We start from the raw sequence: 15,937 nt of genomic DNA on the forward strand, positions 1-15,937 counted from the left end.
CGTTTGTTCATGTGATTATGTCTCCTGCAAGCAGCCCATTTTTCACGACAAAGGACATAGATCTGTGTTTGCTTAGTTCTCAGACTCCACTGTCATTGAAATATTCACTGGGCTTAGCAGATAACAGATGCTCAATAAATAGTTATGTAATGTCCCTATTAATTACCCTCCTTACCTACAGTGGAGGGCTCATGATGACATCCAGTTGTCTACCAGAAAAAGTAAATGCACATTTTATTATAAGGATGATATACTTTTTATTTTTCTTTCTTTCTTTTTTTGTCTTGGTTGCAAGATTTATCAAAAACCACAGTGGGTATTCTCCTTCTCTTTTCTAAAACCAGAACAAATAAGCCTATTTAGGTTAAGTGTCCCTTGAGCCACTTCTTTCTCCACCAGAATTTCCTGAGAAAGTTAATGGCAGAGTGTGTGGCAACCTGGAACACTCAGTATTTATGTGTTTGTGAACAGGCTGTGCACCACCTTGTTTCACAGATAACTGGAGGCAGAAGCGGAATCTGCTTGGCTGGTATTTATCTTTCAGAAGGATTTCTGATCCAGGTTGTGCCATAAGTATAAGCAGAAGTTTAAAGATGAGCTGGAAGCAAACGTGCTACTGCTTGCCACTGGTAAGGGACAGGATCTCCACAGAGTTGCTCCTGCAGCCTCTTGGAGAGAGGGCTACTTTAGCAAGTGAACGCTGCTACCTTCACTATCTCTAAGATGTAAAAAGTCAATATATGGAAACGGTTGTTTAAACTATCCAGCTGCTCTAGCAACAAAATAGGCAATATGAAAGCCAAGTATTAACCTCTTTATTGAAAAATGTTATTCATATCAAATCTGATTGGGTTTATATAACTTTCCCAATTTCCTCCAATATTGAGTTGGATAACTCTTCATGACTTTGTGCAAACTATTTACTGAGCAACTTCTGATATGCAACTAGCATGCTAGGATTCTGGGAATTTTCAGTGTAGAACAACAGATGTAAATATATAATTTCTTTGTGGAACTTGCAATTCTAACAGAGACCAATAATAAACATACAGTAAGTTAGATAATGATCACTAGAAAGTAGAAAAAATACAACATAGAAAAAAAATGTGAAATATGACAAGAAGGACAATTGTATTTTATGCAGAATGGACAGGAAAAAACTAAAAAGATGACTTTCAAATTAATTCTAATTAAACAGGAAATATGGAAGTTTATGTTGTTCTGACCAAGGGAATGTTCGGTCACCTTATTATACCTGTGATCTGCGTAAACCTTCCCTCTAACTGAGACACCTCAGTTTCAGCTCTACCACACCCCACTAGGCTGAATGCCAGGCATTTTTCAAGATCTACTGAAACATTGCTTCCTCCCAGACTAATGAAAGGGCCCATTTTTAGACTCCCAGAGGCTTGTGCTGACAGGAGGCAATAAGGAAATAGTCGTTGTGTTTGTCCACCATTCCTACTGCAACCACACACAAACATTTTTACACAAAGTAAGAATAATATTATGATTACAATTTCTGTGTGCCAGTCACCGTGTATTTTATTGGCTCCGAAATATTCGTACTTATCTTACTTGCATAAGCCTTGAACTACTTCAGTAACTTTCCCAGTGTTAGCACCCATAAAGCAATAAAATTAATATGCAAACCTCTCTCTAATGCTGAGAGTCTTTCCCAGCAACCAGCATCTAGGGGTATGTAAAAAGGAAGATGGTTGCCATAAGGGTGTATGTGTAGCTCAGAAGAGCCAATTACTCAAAAGCTGGTTTTGCTCTTGAGCTTGAACTCAGCCTGCCAGGTCTGAGGCTCCCACTATGGTGACATGCAGGAGGGCCTTTTAAAGAGCAGGTATGCTCATAAGTAACTAATGCTTCTCGGCCCGTTCCTGGGGAGCTCTGCGGTGAAGTGTTTTAAACAGTCGGATGTGGAAGAGTGTGCACAGAGATAAAACACTGAAAAGCACCAGTGGGCACCCCGATACGGATCATCCCCACATTCAGCCTGACATAATCTGAAGCAGTCACCTGAAATGTATTTTTGGCTTTGTTACAACCCAAGATCCGCAAAGGCAAAGTTGTCCTAATTCAGGAGAAATTTTCTTTTTTTTGGGCAAATATGTTTGCTGAAAAGCTTTTCAGAAAATAGTTTAATTCTACTTAAACAACGGTTTGGGAATAGGCCATGGTAGGGTGCAGGCAGAAGGGCCAATTTATTAAAATGTCTGGAATTAGGACTCAGAAATTTTTTGACTATTTTGAAACCCTAGAGTTCACTAAAAACATTTCTGTCATTCAGAGAAGCATGAACAGCTCAAGAATTACTAAGTCACACCGAAATGCTAAAATCCTGGCCGTTTGCTCTATCTCTATGACTTAATTTAAGGAACAGAGGTGAAATCAGCCATCAGATTCTGAGCCCAAAACAAACCTTGCTTTAATTACTTTTTCTATTCGGATAAAAATGGAATGCTCTCTTGAGCACAGTATGTTCAGTTATGTACATTATGCAATACAGGACCAGAGTGATACACCTGCATAATGAGATAACTAAGAGAAGAAATGCACAGAAGAAGTATTGATCTATTATATTTATATGCACATATTTCTAAAATTCCATAAGATATGGAAATGACTTGAATTAAAACTGTTTAAAGAAATGTGCACATCCAGAAATAAGAATTTCAGGACTTTGCAATCTGTATTCAGTAACTATTGAGTAGAAATTATAGGTTAGACTCCAGGTACCTGATTATGAATATGTAATAGGATATGGTGGGTGAAATTATGGCCTTGAGAGTCTCCAACTGGATTTAAACCCAGGTAGATCATTTGCTAACTCTGTGGTCATGATTTGATTTATTAATTCAGCTAAGGCTCAGCTTCTGCATCTACAAAAAAAGATAACACTGGTCAAGAAGCCCATATCTAAAATCCATGAGGCTATGTGTGTTTTGGAATTCAGAACTTTTCACACTTTAGAAACATATCAAGGTATATAAACTATATAGTAAGTAACAGTCTCAGCAGGTCTGGGGCAGCACCCTGTAATCAACTACATTAATATTTCTGCAGTGAAATGTATGAACAGTCACAGTACCAGGATACATTATGACTATAAATAGCTTCACGTCAGTTCAGCTACCTGAGTTTGTATCAAGAATACAAAAAAAAAATCCTTCACAGAATTTTATATTTTGGATTTATATGAATGGGAGTACAAAACCGTTTTATATGCATATTTTCATATGTTCGTAGGTGCGTGTATATACACACATGCACACTGATAAACCTATACATACATATACATATCTGGGGAACTCTTGTTAGGATCCAATAGATTTATGCAAAAAAAGTAGTTTTATAGTACTACTGGACATGCAAAAACCACTCAATGATGGCCAGAATATAAGTTCCTTGAAGACAAAGATCATTGCTTTATGGATATGCCCCATGCACCTAATGGGGTGACTGGCACACAGGAAGAGCTTAATAAAGATCAGTGGAGTGATTTATGCTATCTCCTCTTCCAAGCTTTCTTCTTCTAACTAGAACCACATGAAATGAGAAAACACAATGCTCAAAGAGGGCCGACTGCCTTTTCAAGACAACAGGTAGAAGCAGTAATACAATCAGAAGCTCCTAGTGAAACACAAAGAATTAAGTCTTGAAGATCAATATTTAATACCTTTCCTATTTTTCTTTTAGATCATTGCATTTGAGAAATGAATAATACTGGCATGATTCACTTCTGAATCTAACTTATTAAGTAATCTGCCAGCAGCAGGCTCATAATTGGAATTCTACCTAAGGTGATAATGTTGCATCAAAATTAATGGAAGCTTAGGGATGGTTCTGAGGCTAAACCTATAGTGTCCTCAGTAACCCACCGTGATTTTGGAAAACTATGACTACACAAAGAATTTGCCAAAAATAACAAAACATATGTAAACTAACAAAATTCTCTCTCTCTCTCTCTCTCTCTCTCTCTCTCTCTCTCTCTCTCTCTCTCTCTTATACACATACACTCACATGCACATTTTTAAATTAAAATTTTGATTATACACTTTTTATCCCACTTTACAATGAATGAGCTATTTTCCTACTACAAATTTCATCAATTACAGAACAAGGTACTGTTAACCATTTAGATTAAAATCTTTCGCCATTCTAAAGATTGAAAAAAAAAATACAATGAAACAAAAGGAGAAACATATATCTGCAATTGGAGATACATGGTCTAAAAATAAAATGAAATAATATCTTAACCACTGAGGTGGTAGAATTTCAAACTGAGCAAAAGATGTATACCTTTTCCAAGCACAGAGCCAAGTACCACAAAATAAAGACAAGGTTTGGCATGGGCAACTCTCACATACATGAGGAAGAATGCATATTTGTTTATGCATTACATAAGTGTTGGGTTTTTTTTTTCTCTCTGAGGGTGGGGAAGAAGTGTGTGTGCAGGAATGGGGAGTCCCTAAAAGACCATTTTTATATGGTTACTGTGGGATTATTCATATTCCTAAGGAAACCAACAGGTTAACTAACCAACCATCTGGCTTAAAGGATTTAAGAGCTAAGTGTGGCAGCAACTGTGGGGAGTCTGATGTTAAACATCTAAAGACCACAAACAGACCCTGAAATCGGGATCTTAAAAAAAAAAAAAACGAAGCTTACCCGGCCAACAAGAATCGGTTCAGGTCCAGAAAACTCTTCCAGGACAAACATTTGATTCCAAACCCAGCCTCTTTTGGAGCGGTTCAAAATCCGCTGTTCTTCACTCAGCCTGTTTAGTTCCAAAGGGGATCCACTCATTAAAACGTGAGACTGATTCATTGGAGCCATGTAAATGCAAGGGGGGAGAGCAATCCATAATATTATTAATGGAGTCCAGAGATCCAAGAGCATTTCCGCTAGCCGTTCTGGCATGGTCCCACCAGTTAAGCAAATCACCACGAAAATGAGACAATTATTTTGTTTGCCTCCGGTCTGCAGCCATCCAATTCATCATGCAGTGCGGAGCGCTTACTTACAGCTCTGCCACGTGCTGAAAGCTCTGGAAACAGACATCATCTAAGCAGCTTTTCTAAGACCACAATCCATTGGCTTTCCTTTCCGTTGAAATTTCCTGCAAAAACAAGGAGGAAGACAGATAAGGGTCCCCTGTAACAGGTTTTAAGACCAAATCACTGCTTTTCGGAAGCACCTAAGTGAGTGAGTGATAATAGGCACTTCCCAAACTCTTAAAATGAAGGAAGAGGATCCGAAGAATTAGAATGAGTAGACTAATAAGTGCTTTGATTTTTTAAGCTTCATTTAGATTTTAGTATTCATTCCATAGGTGCGTCACTTATCAAAAACTGCTTCAAGCCCTAATTGTCTTTTCCCTCCTTTCTTTCCTATTGCATTCCTTCCCTCCCTCCCTTTCTTCTTAACTTTTGTCCTTCCTTCCCTCTGTCTGGTCCCTCCTCTCTCTTCTTAGGTTCTTCTTTGTAATGAAGTTAGAGGTGTTCGCAGAATAGATCACCTCTGACCGTTTTCTTTAAAAAGAAAAAAAAACATGAAAAACCTTGTTCAAAGAGAGGGTATGCTGAACTCTGTGAAGAAACTCAAAATCTAATGAGTAAATGTAAATAATAATAATAATAATATTAATAATAATAATAGGAATAAGAGTGGGAAGAGGAATTTAACTAATTTTTATGGTCTCCCCTACCAATTCCCATCAGACAGGCCTATCCATTTCAGGGTACAGAATACAATTCTCTAACAGGATGCTAATAATGAAGGAATAAAATTAGAATGTTCCCAGAGAGGGTTTCTGTAATGTCCAGCCTGTATGCCATAATCAGGACAGTGTCAGGGCTCCTGTTGTAAATGTACAGTTGAACGGGAGATTTGAATTATGAAAAAAAAAAAACTCCTTTGGGAATGAAATACAGTAAAAATAAAATTTTCAGTTGAAGAAATTCAGAAAGGGATGAGCAAAATAAATAAAGAAATCCCCATCACCTGAGGTGTCAAATACATTTTTTGGCTTACCTTGGGTGTAGCAAAATTTGTTTCTTCCTTCTCACAAAGATTACTTTTAAAGAAAAAATAAATGTTCACTACAGATTCCAGAGAGAAGCCTCATGGAATTAGATTAAATGGGAAAATAATTCCTCAGGACACCCGTGGGAATGGTTTGGCTCAGGGAATTCATAATAGGGTAGGGAACCTTTCACCTCTGCGTCCCTGGTTCTATTCTGGCTCCAAATGAGAAAGCAAAAAACTCTTTAACACTGGGTAGGCTGGTGAGTGGCTTAGTGGAGCCAGATGAAAGGAGCAGCCACTGATGCTGCTGTAAATACAGGCAGTGTCCCCTCTAACAAGACGGCCAGATGGGTCCCCCTTGCTTGTCACTCTGCCTGGCCTCAGTTTTATTTCTAGGACTCAAAAGGGCCCCACCCTGATGAATGTGCAGGGTGCCCCATGCAAGCAACAGTTGTTTTGGAAGTGGAAGAGAGCGGCTTTCCCTTGGGCACCAACTCAGAGAACATTCCAGAACAATGTCTTCTTCTTTCCCTAATACTGCAGCACACCCAGGGAAATCAAGTCTTCCCTTAAGACCCACTTTGATCCCAGGGTAAAAACACAGATCTGGTCCCAATGAAGTAGTCCCAAAAGATCTGTCCCTTTCTGAATTGCCAAACCATTTATTTACTGAAGAGGCATCTGCAGGATATCCTTGGGGTGCCAAGCTCTCTCCCAGGAACACGGTAGGGAGCCGTGCTGAAGGAGTATTGGGGTATGGCAGAGAGTGTCTGTTCTGGAAGCAGAGAGCGAGCCCCATAATTGAATCCCTGCTCACCCCAACTTGCTACCTCTGCAGTCACGGACAAGATGCTTAAGTTGCCTGAGCTTCAGTTTTCTCAAATGCAGAATGGCCATAAAAATAATCCCGATCCTGTGAAATATGATATATCAAGAACTATGTAATGTTTTGAACAACCAACAATAAAAAAATAAATAAAAAATAAAAATAAAAAAAATAATCCCGATCGTACAGGGCAGCAGTGTGTGTGGTTCAGAACTAAGACACACAAAAACAACAAAAAGGTGGGAAGCTAAACTGTACCAAACTGTAATTCATGTGATTATCCTCAGTCAGAATATGAGAGTCATGGGGACAGGGTCCCTGACCCGCAGAGGCTTTGGTAAAAAAAAAAAAAGAGAGAGAGAGAGAGAGAGAGAGAGAAGCAAAGAATAGAGCTATGTGACTTATACAATAAAAGTAAGTAAGGCTCAGGAGTAGCAAAAAGTTAAACAAAAATCTTCCCCAAAGTGCCAGGAGAAGGTAGGAAAGGGAAGTGCTCGACCGTTTTATGCAGATGGCTAGATGTATTCTGGTCCATGTTTCTGCCTCTCTGGTTCCCAGGGAAGAGACTTATTCTCTTTTCCAATATACCCTTTCTGTGGCAGACCTACTTCAGGGCTCAAAAGCCACCTGTGTTGTTCTCCAGTGACCCAAGTTATATAGATGCAGCAGAGGGTCCTACAAGTGACCTCTAGTACAGGCCTGTTTGGGGTTTATATTCTAGTCCTTATGCTTTACCTGGGTACAGCCAGGGCTTAATTAATGACAACTGCCTGAATGACAACATTGTTGATGATATGGACCTAACAGTTTATTTTGAGAACCAAAGGAGGTAATCATGATAAAACAGTTAGGATAGATTGGCAGGAATATACCCTTTGAATTGTGCCAAATACCTTTGGGAACCTTGTTGTTAATAATTCTGCTATGATAAAGCTTAATGCCAACATCAAATCATAATAGATACTTCCATTATGGAAACCACCAAGTGAGATTCAGGTAGAAGGTGACATAAATGATAGAGGGCCTATCTAAACTCGCCAGAATCAGGCAAAAGTCATTATAAATCTGGGAACAATTTTATATGATGACAGAGATTCACAAGCTAGAATGAATATATGACTAACGGGATACGTGTGTAGCTACAAAAATCATCCATTGCCAACATTTCTTACAGTTAAATAAAGCTTTCAATGCCTTGAGTTGTTGTGTTCAAAACCAAGGCAGAGAATTCATTAAAGGAACATCTCCATAAGGACAGAACCATTATTTGAACCCAGATAAAGTCACTTCAAAATGCTCTCTTAACACAACCCATTCTTTTATTATTTTAATTAATGATGCATATTTTATTATGTGTCAGTCACTGGGGATAGAAAAGCAAACAGGTCAGAGCTCTTATACTCAAGAAGCAAACAATGTAATTGGGAAAGATAAAAAAGACATATAATTGCCATATTAATAAAAAAAGTGTCCTTGGGAGGGATAGAGGAATACAGAGTGCTGTATGCCACTCATCTTGGTAGTAGAAAAGAAGGCTTCTAGGAGGAGGTGTCTCTTCAATGTTGAGAAGGAATTAGCCAACTGAGGGGGGGCTCAATGTGAAAGAACATTTCAGTCAACCCACAGACAGGAACAGGTCCATCAAAACCAATCCAGGATCTCTGAATGGCTAAGTATCTGAGGCAGTTTTTAAATCATTACTTGCAAGTTCACCCAGAGATCACACACTCCTATTTTTCCCCTAACCCACCAAGAGTCCATGCCAAAAAGAGGCACACTCTTCTTTGACAATTCTTTGTGAAAAGGACGTGTCTGACTTCTCCAAGTGTTTGGGGAATAAAAGTATATGTCAACCCACAGAGAAGGTGTGCGACTTTCCATTTTTTCAGAGGAATGGTGGGTGTCACTTTGCCAATGCCCTGCAGTCAACTGGCAGAAATCTGGAGAAAAATTTTCTCCCTTCAGTGGAAGTTCTTTTTCATCCACATCAGTCATTTTTAAAAAACTCATCCCTATGTATAGTTTCTAAGCACTGAAACACTCATATGCTGCCTCATTAAATGTTGCCAAATTCTTAAATTACCTACCTGTATTTTTATATTACCCTTTATTGAAACAGGCTTAGTTTTTGAAATATTCATTTTAAACTGGAAAGTCAATGTAACTTGTCATAATAGAATGTAACTGTAAAATTATAAGATTAATAGTGAACATTTAGAAAGAGCCTTGACAATATTAAATCATGAAGAAGGAACACATACACACAAGCATCTAATCTTCAAAATAATCCTGACATATGTATTATTATTAGTTATTCTCATTGTGAAGATAAGCAAGCAGAAGAAAAGAGGGATCACATTTTATATAAGGTTTTACTTTGACTAATGTGGGTACCATCAAAGCCTGAGGTCATCTCTCTATTTGTTAAAAAGATCAGCAATAGTTAGAGCAAACTAGTAAACATTTAACAAGGGACTATCTAAAAGAAAAAAAAAACCCAAATCCCTGATTTGGAGTGTTTTCTGATTTCTACTCAGGCTGATTTCAAACTTCCAATATGACCACTAACCTGTTTTGGCTGTTAATGAAAATTTGACCTTCAACTCTGAAAAACCCAGTAAAGAAGTAATTCTAGCACACCCCTAGAAGGGCCATCTCAAATATTACTATGCACACAAATCACATGGATTTCATGGTAAAAAACAGATTCTGATCCAGTCTATCTCAGGCCACATCTGGATTGTATTTCTAATAATCCCTCCTGCAGTACTGATTTGAGGACCACCCTTTGAGAAGCAAAGAATTTGAAAGAAGACCATCTTCCAGCTCACACTTCCTTGATATTATCTGAAATATTCAATGGAGTAAAAAGATAACCACTTCCTCTTCAGTGTCATTTAATGCCACTTGGGCACTACTTAACCATCCTTGTGCATGCAGGACTAAACACACACCCCTGACCTTCCCAGTCTGGAATTGGTTGAATAGAATTTTGTATGGTAGTATGATGCTTTATCCATTCCCTCTCCTTTTATTTTAAGTGTGACACTGGGAAACCAACCGACCCAGCTAACTGGTATGTCCTCATGCACATGCATGCAATCATGAAGCGGTGAGATTCAGCTTTCAAAGGATCTTCCACTTGGAGAGAAGCAGGATTCTACTGTCACACCAAGAGCCATACTATTTATATGCTTGAACTTCTGTCACCAGCAGAATTAATATTGTCCTTTTAGAAGATCAGAGAATAGCTCTATAGGAATTCTGGAGATGCAACCAAACATTATGTCACTGTTATCAGAATTAATAACCACTGCGAATAGTAGCTGCATATACCAACTGCTTAACTCTCTGCAAGGAAGAAGAAATTAAGGAAGGTTGTAAAGCCTGATTTTAAAAAAAATCAATTTATTTTTACATTTTCCAACCACAATATCTATGTCTGGCCAAGCAACCCACTTTATTATAATGCTAAAGCATTGATTTACACCCACATAGTGATGCGAGGAGATTTTTATACCCTTTGGAATTCTTACACGTAAAAGAGTTTTTAGAATTCCTCCAAAAAAAGATCGAATCCCTTGGATAAAATACTTGTAACCTGATTTTTCATTCATATTCATATGTTAGATATAGTTCTAATTACAGCCTGGTTGTCACTCTGTTAACCCCAACCCTTTTTTAAGGTAAACTTAGTCAATTCTCAGATATGTTAAATAATTATGTAAAGGCATATTACACCATGAATTCTGTAAACAACATGGATTGAAGTTCCAAATGATAAGTTACACACTGACGAGTGAACTTTAAAATAAAAAGAGGCTCTTAAAGGTACTTTGGGATTCAATCCAGAAGATTATTGTGGTTGACAGGAAATTATGCTTTCATTATCACTGGATTTAGTGGCCACAATATTTCATAGAAGCACAAATGACACACAAGACCAGAGAATTTCTATTAAAAAATGTTTCTGACCTTGAATTTAGAGCCATTAACAGGCTGCTTCAAACAGGTAAATGCACATTGAATTGAAGTGGTGTTATTTCAGGAACACAGGGAAGGGATTCAATGTGTGGCCCAGTGCTATTCACGTCAAGCCCTGGGTGACTGAAGCTGAACAGGTAAGGAGGCTTTGGATATCAGAGAGAAATGACATTTGCATGTGTCCAAATATAAATAACATAAAGGATCATCTTTCCCAGAGCCTTCAGAAATCCCTGGCCAGGGGGCTAGGGATGCAACTCAACCAAAGACACTTGTCAAACGTGCACTGGTCCCTGGTACAATCCCCAGGGCTGGGGGGAAAAATTTCCTAACAAGGTACTCTTGGTAGATAGAGGAGAAAATTCTTAAGTATTTTATGTATACAAACAAATATTTTTGCTTTTTCCCCCCACCCTCAGCTACAAGCTCCCTGGTCATCTTTCTTTGGCATCAGACCACATGTGTGTGTGTGTGTGTGTGTGTGTATCCAGATGTCCAAAAGCATATCATTTCCTTATCTTACCATCCAGAATAATACTTGTTAAGTAGACTTTTTCCTGTTATTGACATGCTATTCTTTTTTACTTGAAAATTTGTCTTTCTTAAGTTTTATAATTGCTGGTTACCTTAGGAGAAAGAAAGAGAGAGAGAGAGAGAGAGAGAGAGAGAGAGAGAGAGAGAGAGAGAGAGAAAGATTGATTTTCTCCTCCTCTTCCTTCCTCAAGATGGAGTCAGAAATTGATTCTTCAGATAGGAACTTTTGTATCTGTTACAGATATACCAGAATGGGGGAACTAAACTTGAAACAAAAACAAGAAAGTGAAAACAAGAGTCATTCTCTACTGTTACTGGACCAGAACTTTACTTCTAAAACTTTGTTAGATTCATAAGTTTAGTTATGATATTGAAGATTAATCTATTCTTCTGAACTCTCTTAAGACATAACTTTATTGAGATTGTCCTGAAAAAGCCAAGTGTATGTCTTAACTTCTGTTGCTAATTACACAGTGGTACCAGAAATTCGTTTATGTCTAAGTTGAATCTTCCTTCCTTGGTTGCCTTTAAATCATATGTTCACCATTGAATATCCAAAGACTTAATGTGTGAAAGCATTTTGTGCTGGCCTTTTAAATCACAGTAACCCATCAGAACTGATCTTACTTTTCAGCCTCATAATACTGTAGGAAGTTCCATGAGACACTTGTTCAGGGCACTGATTTTAAAATCAAATAGAAGTAATTTGAATCACAGCACCATCGTGCATCAAATAAATGGCCTGGGTGAATTCATCAAACAATGATAATGATACTAGATAAGGAAACTGATGCTCTGTATTTCATACTACATGCCTTGAAATTTGAGGAAGAAATTAAATCAGGTATGCAAAACTGCCATCAATATTGCAATCATGGGTATTTTACAGAGTATTGCAAGTGCTTAGAAAAAATAGTGGCTAATTTTTTAAAAATGCTTTATTTCAATCTCTTGCTGTGTACATCAAGGTGAAAATTCCACTCTTCTATGTAATAAATAAAATAACATTTTCCAGCTTTTGATTTTTTTTAAAAAAAGGCATCAACAAAAATGGGTACAAATGAAATGGCATTTTATAAATAGCTCTCCATATACAAGGCTAACACACAATTAATGTAATGACTTTAAATAGTTTTATTACGCCCCTAAAGCCAGTCATTTTTCTTTTTCCTTAGAAGAAATGGTATTTTTCTTCTTTCCATCACTGTTTTCTGCTGAGAGAGCAAAGTGCAAGCACTGCCTGTACATGCCCAAGCTACTCACTTTCAATCAAATTTAATTGATTTGTCATTTAATTGAATGCCACGTGTCATTTAAAAACATGGCCTGCTACTTTTCTGCAAGAAAAATTTCATTGCATTTCACAATCATCTACCTTCTTGTGAGAATGGTTCAAATGGAGAGACCCAACTAAGGCCAGTATGAGACAAGTGATATCTATGTACTAGTAGAAGCAGACCTTTCTTATTGATGCTAACAGAGATTGGGTTCAGGTGGTGTCTTCTTCCAAAAACATTCAGTACACTCTATTTGTTTTAAGAAACTTTAGCATCACTGATGATAGTTAAAAATAATTAGAGGCTTTCCTTTCTCACTTAGAATGTGTGGAAATGGTTAAAAGCAATCATATCACATAACCAGAAGTACAGAGCCAGTTGTACTGAAATTGAAATGCAGCCAAGTATCCCTGTATAAGAAGTCAAGATTCTGTCAATTAGATTATGCTAGATAGCAACCACACTTCCAAGTGCACCTTACTGTTGTTCTTTCATGTTTCAAAGTCTATATAGCTTAAAACCACCCACTGATACTGTTAACATGAATTGTGGACTCAGATGGTGGATAGGTCAACAGACATGCATTTGGAAGCAATCATTTGACAAAAATAACATTGGGTTAATTTCCAGAATATACATTGCACCAAAATTAAGCAACTTGGTTATACAGATTCTAAGATAAATATACTACTATAAGCTACTATGGTTGAGTGAAACTGAAAGGCATAACAAAGGCAAGTAAGTTTTACTGCTTTAATCAAATAAGTATGATTTGTGTTTCATTTTTCTTAGCATTGCTATTCTGAAGATGGCAAGAGTTAGACATAATGTTAAATCCTATTTGTCAAACTCAAACAGCTTGAAAAATAGACAAATAAAGAGTGGAATGTGCCTTTGTAAATTTTATATCAAATTTTGGAAATAAGATTGTCCATATAAAAAAGGGATATCATTTCCTTATGGTACTTATCTCTCCCGTCTACTTTACTCTGTGTCATTTGTGTCACATCAGGGATTGAATAATCATATTCTATGCATATTCTATCTAGACAGAAATGAGACACAAAAATATTGTCCTCAATGCTAACAGAACATAAATATACTACAACATTTTCACTTAATGATGTACGTAAAAAGATTAAGGAGGTTTGGAGATGTGGTGCCATGCTAGAGTGCCTGCCTAGCATGCATGAGGCCCTGGGTTTGATTCTCAGCACCACAAAAATTAAGTAAATAATTTTTAAAATAAAAAGATTAAGGATATTTTATTTAACATTCTTTTTAAACATATTCAACATTTTTAAATTTTTCAACATGCCTAAAATACCAATAAACACTTCCACAGAAGCATCTTCCACTGACATATTTTTTCCCTGTGGGTGAATGTAAGGGCCAGGTATCCTGCTGATTAAAATCAATAAAGAGGAGTATGGAGTATGGAATCAATAAAGAGGAGTGTGCCTTCAAAGACACACAGACTGTAATTCATATGAGTTTATCATGAACTGTTCTATTAAACACACAAAAATATGTTAAAGAGAGAAAGAGAAAGCAGGATGAAACCAAGGAAATACAGAGGAAGGATTTTCCTCGTTGATCAATTTTTCACACATCCTAACCAAGGAAAAAGTACAGACATTGAGTTGTCCGTATACTGCTTCCACAATTAGACCATTTCACCCAATAAAATATAACTCTGCATCACATACAGTTTAATAGCATTCTGTGATGCCAGTCTAGTCTTGGAGGCAATCTCATTTTTACAAAGCTGAATTATGTCATTTTTTTTATATTCCCCAATCGTTTAAAAAAATTATTGTGAAGGGAGAAAAAAAGTATATGCTTTGTGGAACATGGGTAAAATTGATTTTAAAATATGAGAAAAGCTCTGTCTAAAAATAAACTTAGGAGGATTTATGAAATTTCTGTAGAGAAAATTGTAGTACCTAATCCCAATATTGGACTTTGGATAAGACTGCATTCCCTCCCTCCCCTTTATGGAAAATAGCCTAGCAAAGGTAGGGGTAGCCTCATCTTTCCTAATTTCTTAGTTCATCAAATAAATATTTACCAGGCACTAACTCTGTACTTGGCCTTAGACCAAATCCTCCTGCAATTTGCAGTTGTCTGTCACAGTGGGGTGTGGGGGTGGGGTGGCAGGAAAGGAAAGGGCTTGAAGGTTATCAATACAGGTATTATTGTTTTGTGATACTTTCCAGAGAGATAGAAAATCATTTCCTATATATTTCTATTTACCAATAGAACTTTTTTTTTTTTAAAAAAAGAGATGTTTAAAGAAGGTGAGTGATGTTATGATAGGGAATAGCACATGACATTTAAAACTCAGGAAATAAAAGCTTGGGATGTGGCCTCACTGCTGCACCATGAAGTGGCAATGGAGATTTAGTTAGCAGCAACATATGGGAGAAGCAGCTAAATGGCAGCCCTTGAACTTATTTCTTTTCTGACCTTTTGAAGTTGCCAGGTTCAACTAATTTTCTTCTCATGGTTACATCTGAAGCAGGTTCCAGAGGCAGGAACCAACAATTCAGCAGAAATAGATTGAGCATCCCAACTTTCTGTGAGAATGAGAGGAGAACTACTAATAGCCCTTTGGTTAATTAAGCCTCAGAAAATCAGATGCTGGCCTTTTACCATCAAAAACTGTTCAGTTTCATAACAGTACACTTATGGGATTCTGGGGAGCAATTCCTAGCACCACAGATAACATATCTTTAAAGACTAATCAATACACAAATCTGAGTAGGCAGGAGGGCAAGTCAAGTTATCAAAGGCAGATGAAATGGCAAAGGAAATACCACAAAATTCTCATATTTGAACCAATAAAGAGTTTCCTGGGCATATTTTCAAGAAGCTGGGTGTTTGTTTGTGTGTATGTGTGTGTGGTGTGTGTGTGTGTGTGTGTGTGTGTGTATGTGTGTGTCACACATAACAGATATCAACAATAATCTGCTTTGGTTAATGCCTACATCCTCTAAGAGATGTATAATATACTCAAGTTAGGAGTTTCTTCTGAATTAAAAAGCAAATTTAGCCCCAATATTGAATGCCGACAATACTGAATGCAAACTGCAAAAAGCAAACTGTATTTTTATTCTGATTCACTGAATGACTTTGAAACAAATAATAAAATCATTGAAACTAATATTAGCAGCAACGCTGAACACAATATCTTTATAAGAAAGTCTTGGGACCTTTAAATTGCACCTATAATTGAAAGGGTACTCTGATTCTACTTGTTCATTGATTTGTCAAA

General features: G+C 37.2%; 1 protein-coding gene across 5 annotated transcripts in view; it reads right to left on the minus strand.

Annotated features, from left to right (window-relative positions):
* Cdh8 (cadherin 8) overlaps positions 1–15,937 on the minus strand; it is a 350,701-nt gene that overhangs the window by 330,826 nt on the left and 3,938 nt on the right. For all 5 annotated transcript variants that reach the window (XM_013365564.4, XM_040279039.2, XM_005318256.5 and 2 more), the window contains exon 2: positions 4,681–5,131. In XM_013365564.4, coding sequence (XP_013221018.1) covers positions 4,681–4,932 — 252 coding nt within the window. In that variant the 5' untranslated portion in view covers positions 4,933–5,131. The remainder of the gene's footprint in view (positions 1–4,680; positions 5,132–15,937) is intronic.

This window comes from Ictidomys tridecemlineatus, chromosome 15, assembly GCF_052094955.1.
Source record: "Ictidomys tridecemlineatus isolate mIctTri1 chromosome 15, mIctTri1.hap1, whole genome shotgun sequence".
In the NCBI taxonomy this organism is placed as follows: Eukaryota; Metazoa; Chordata; class Mammalia; order Rodentia; family Sciuridae; genus Ictidomys; species Ictidomys tridecemlineatus.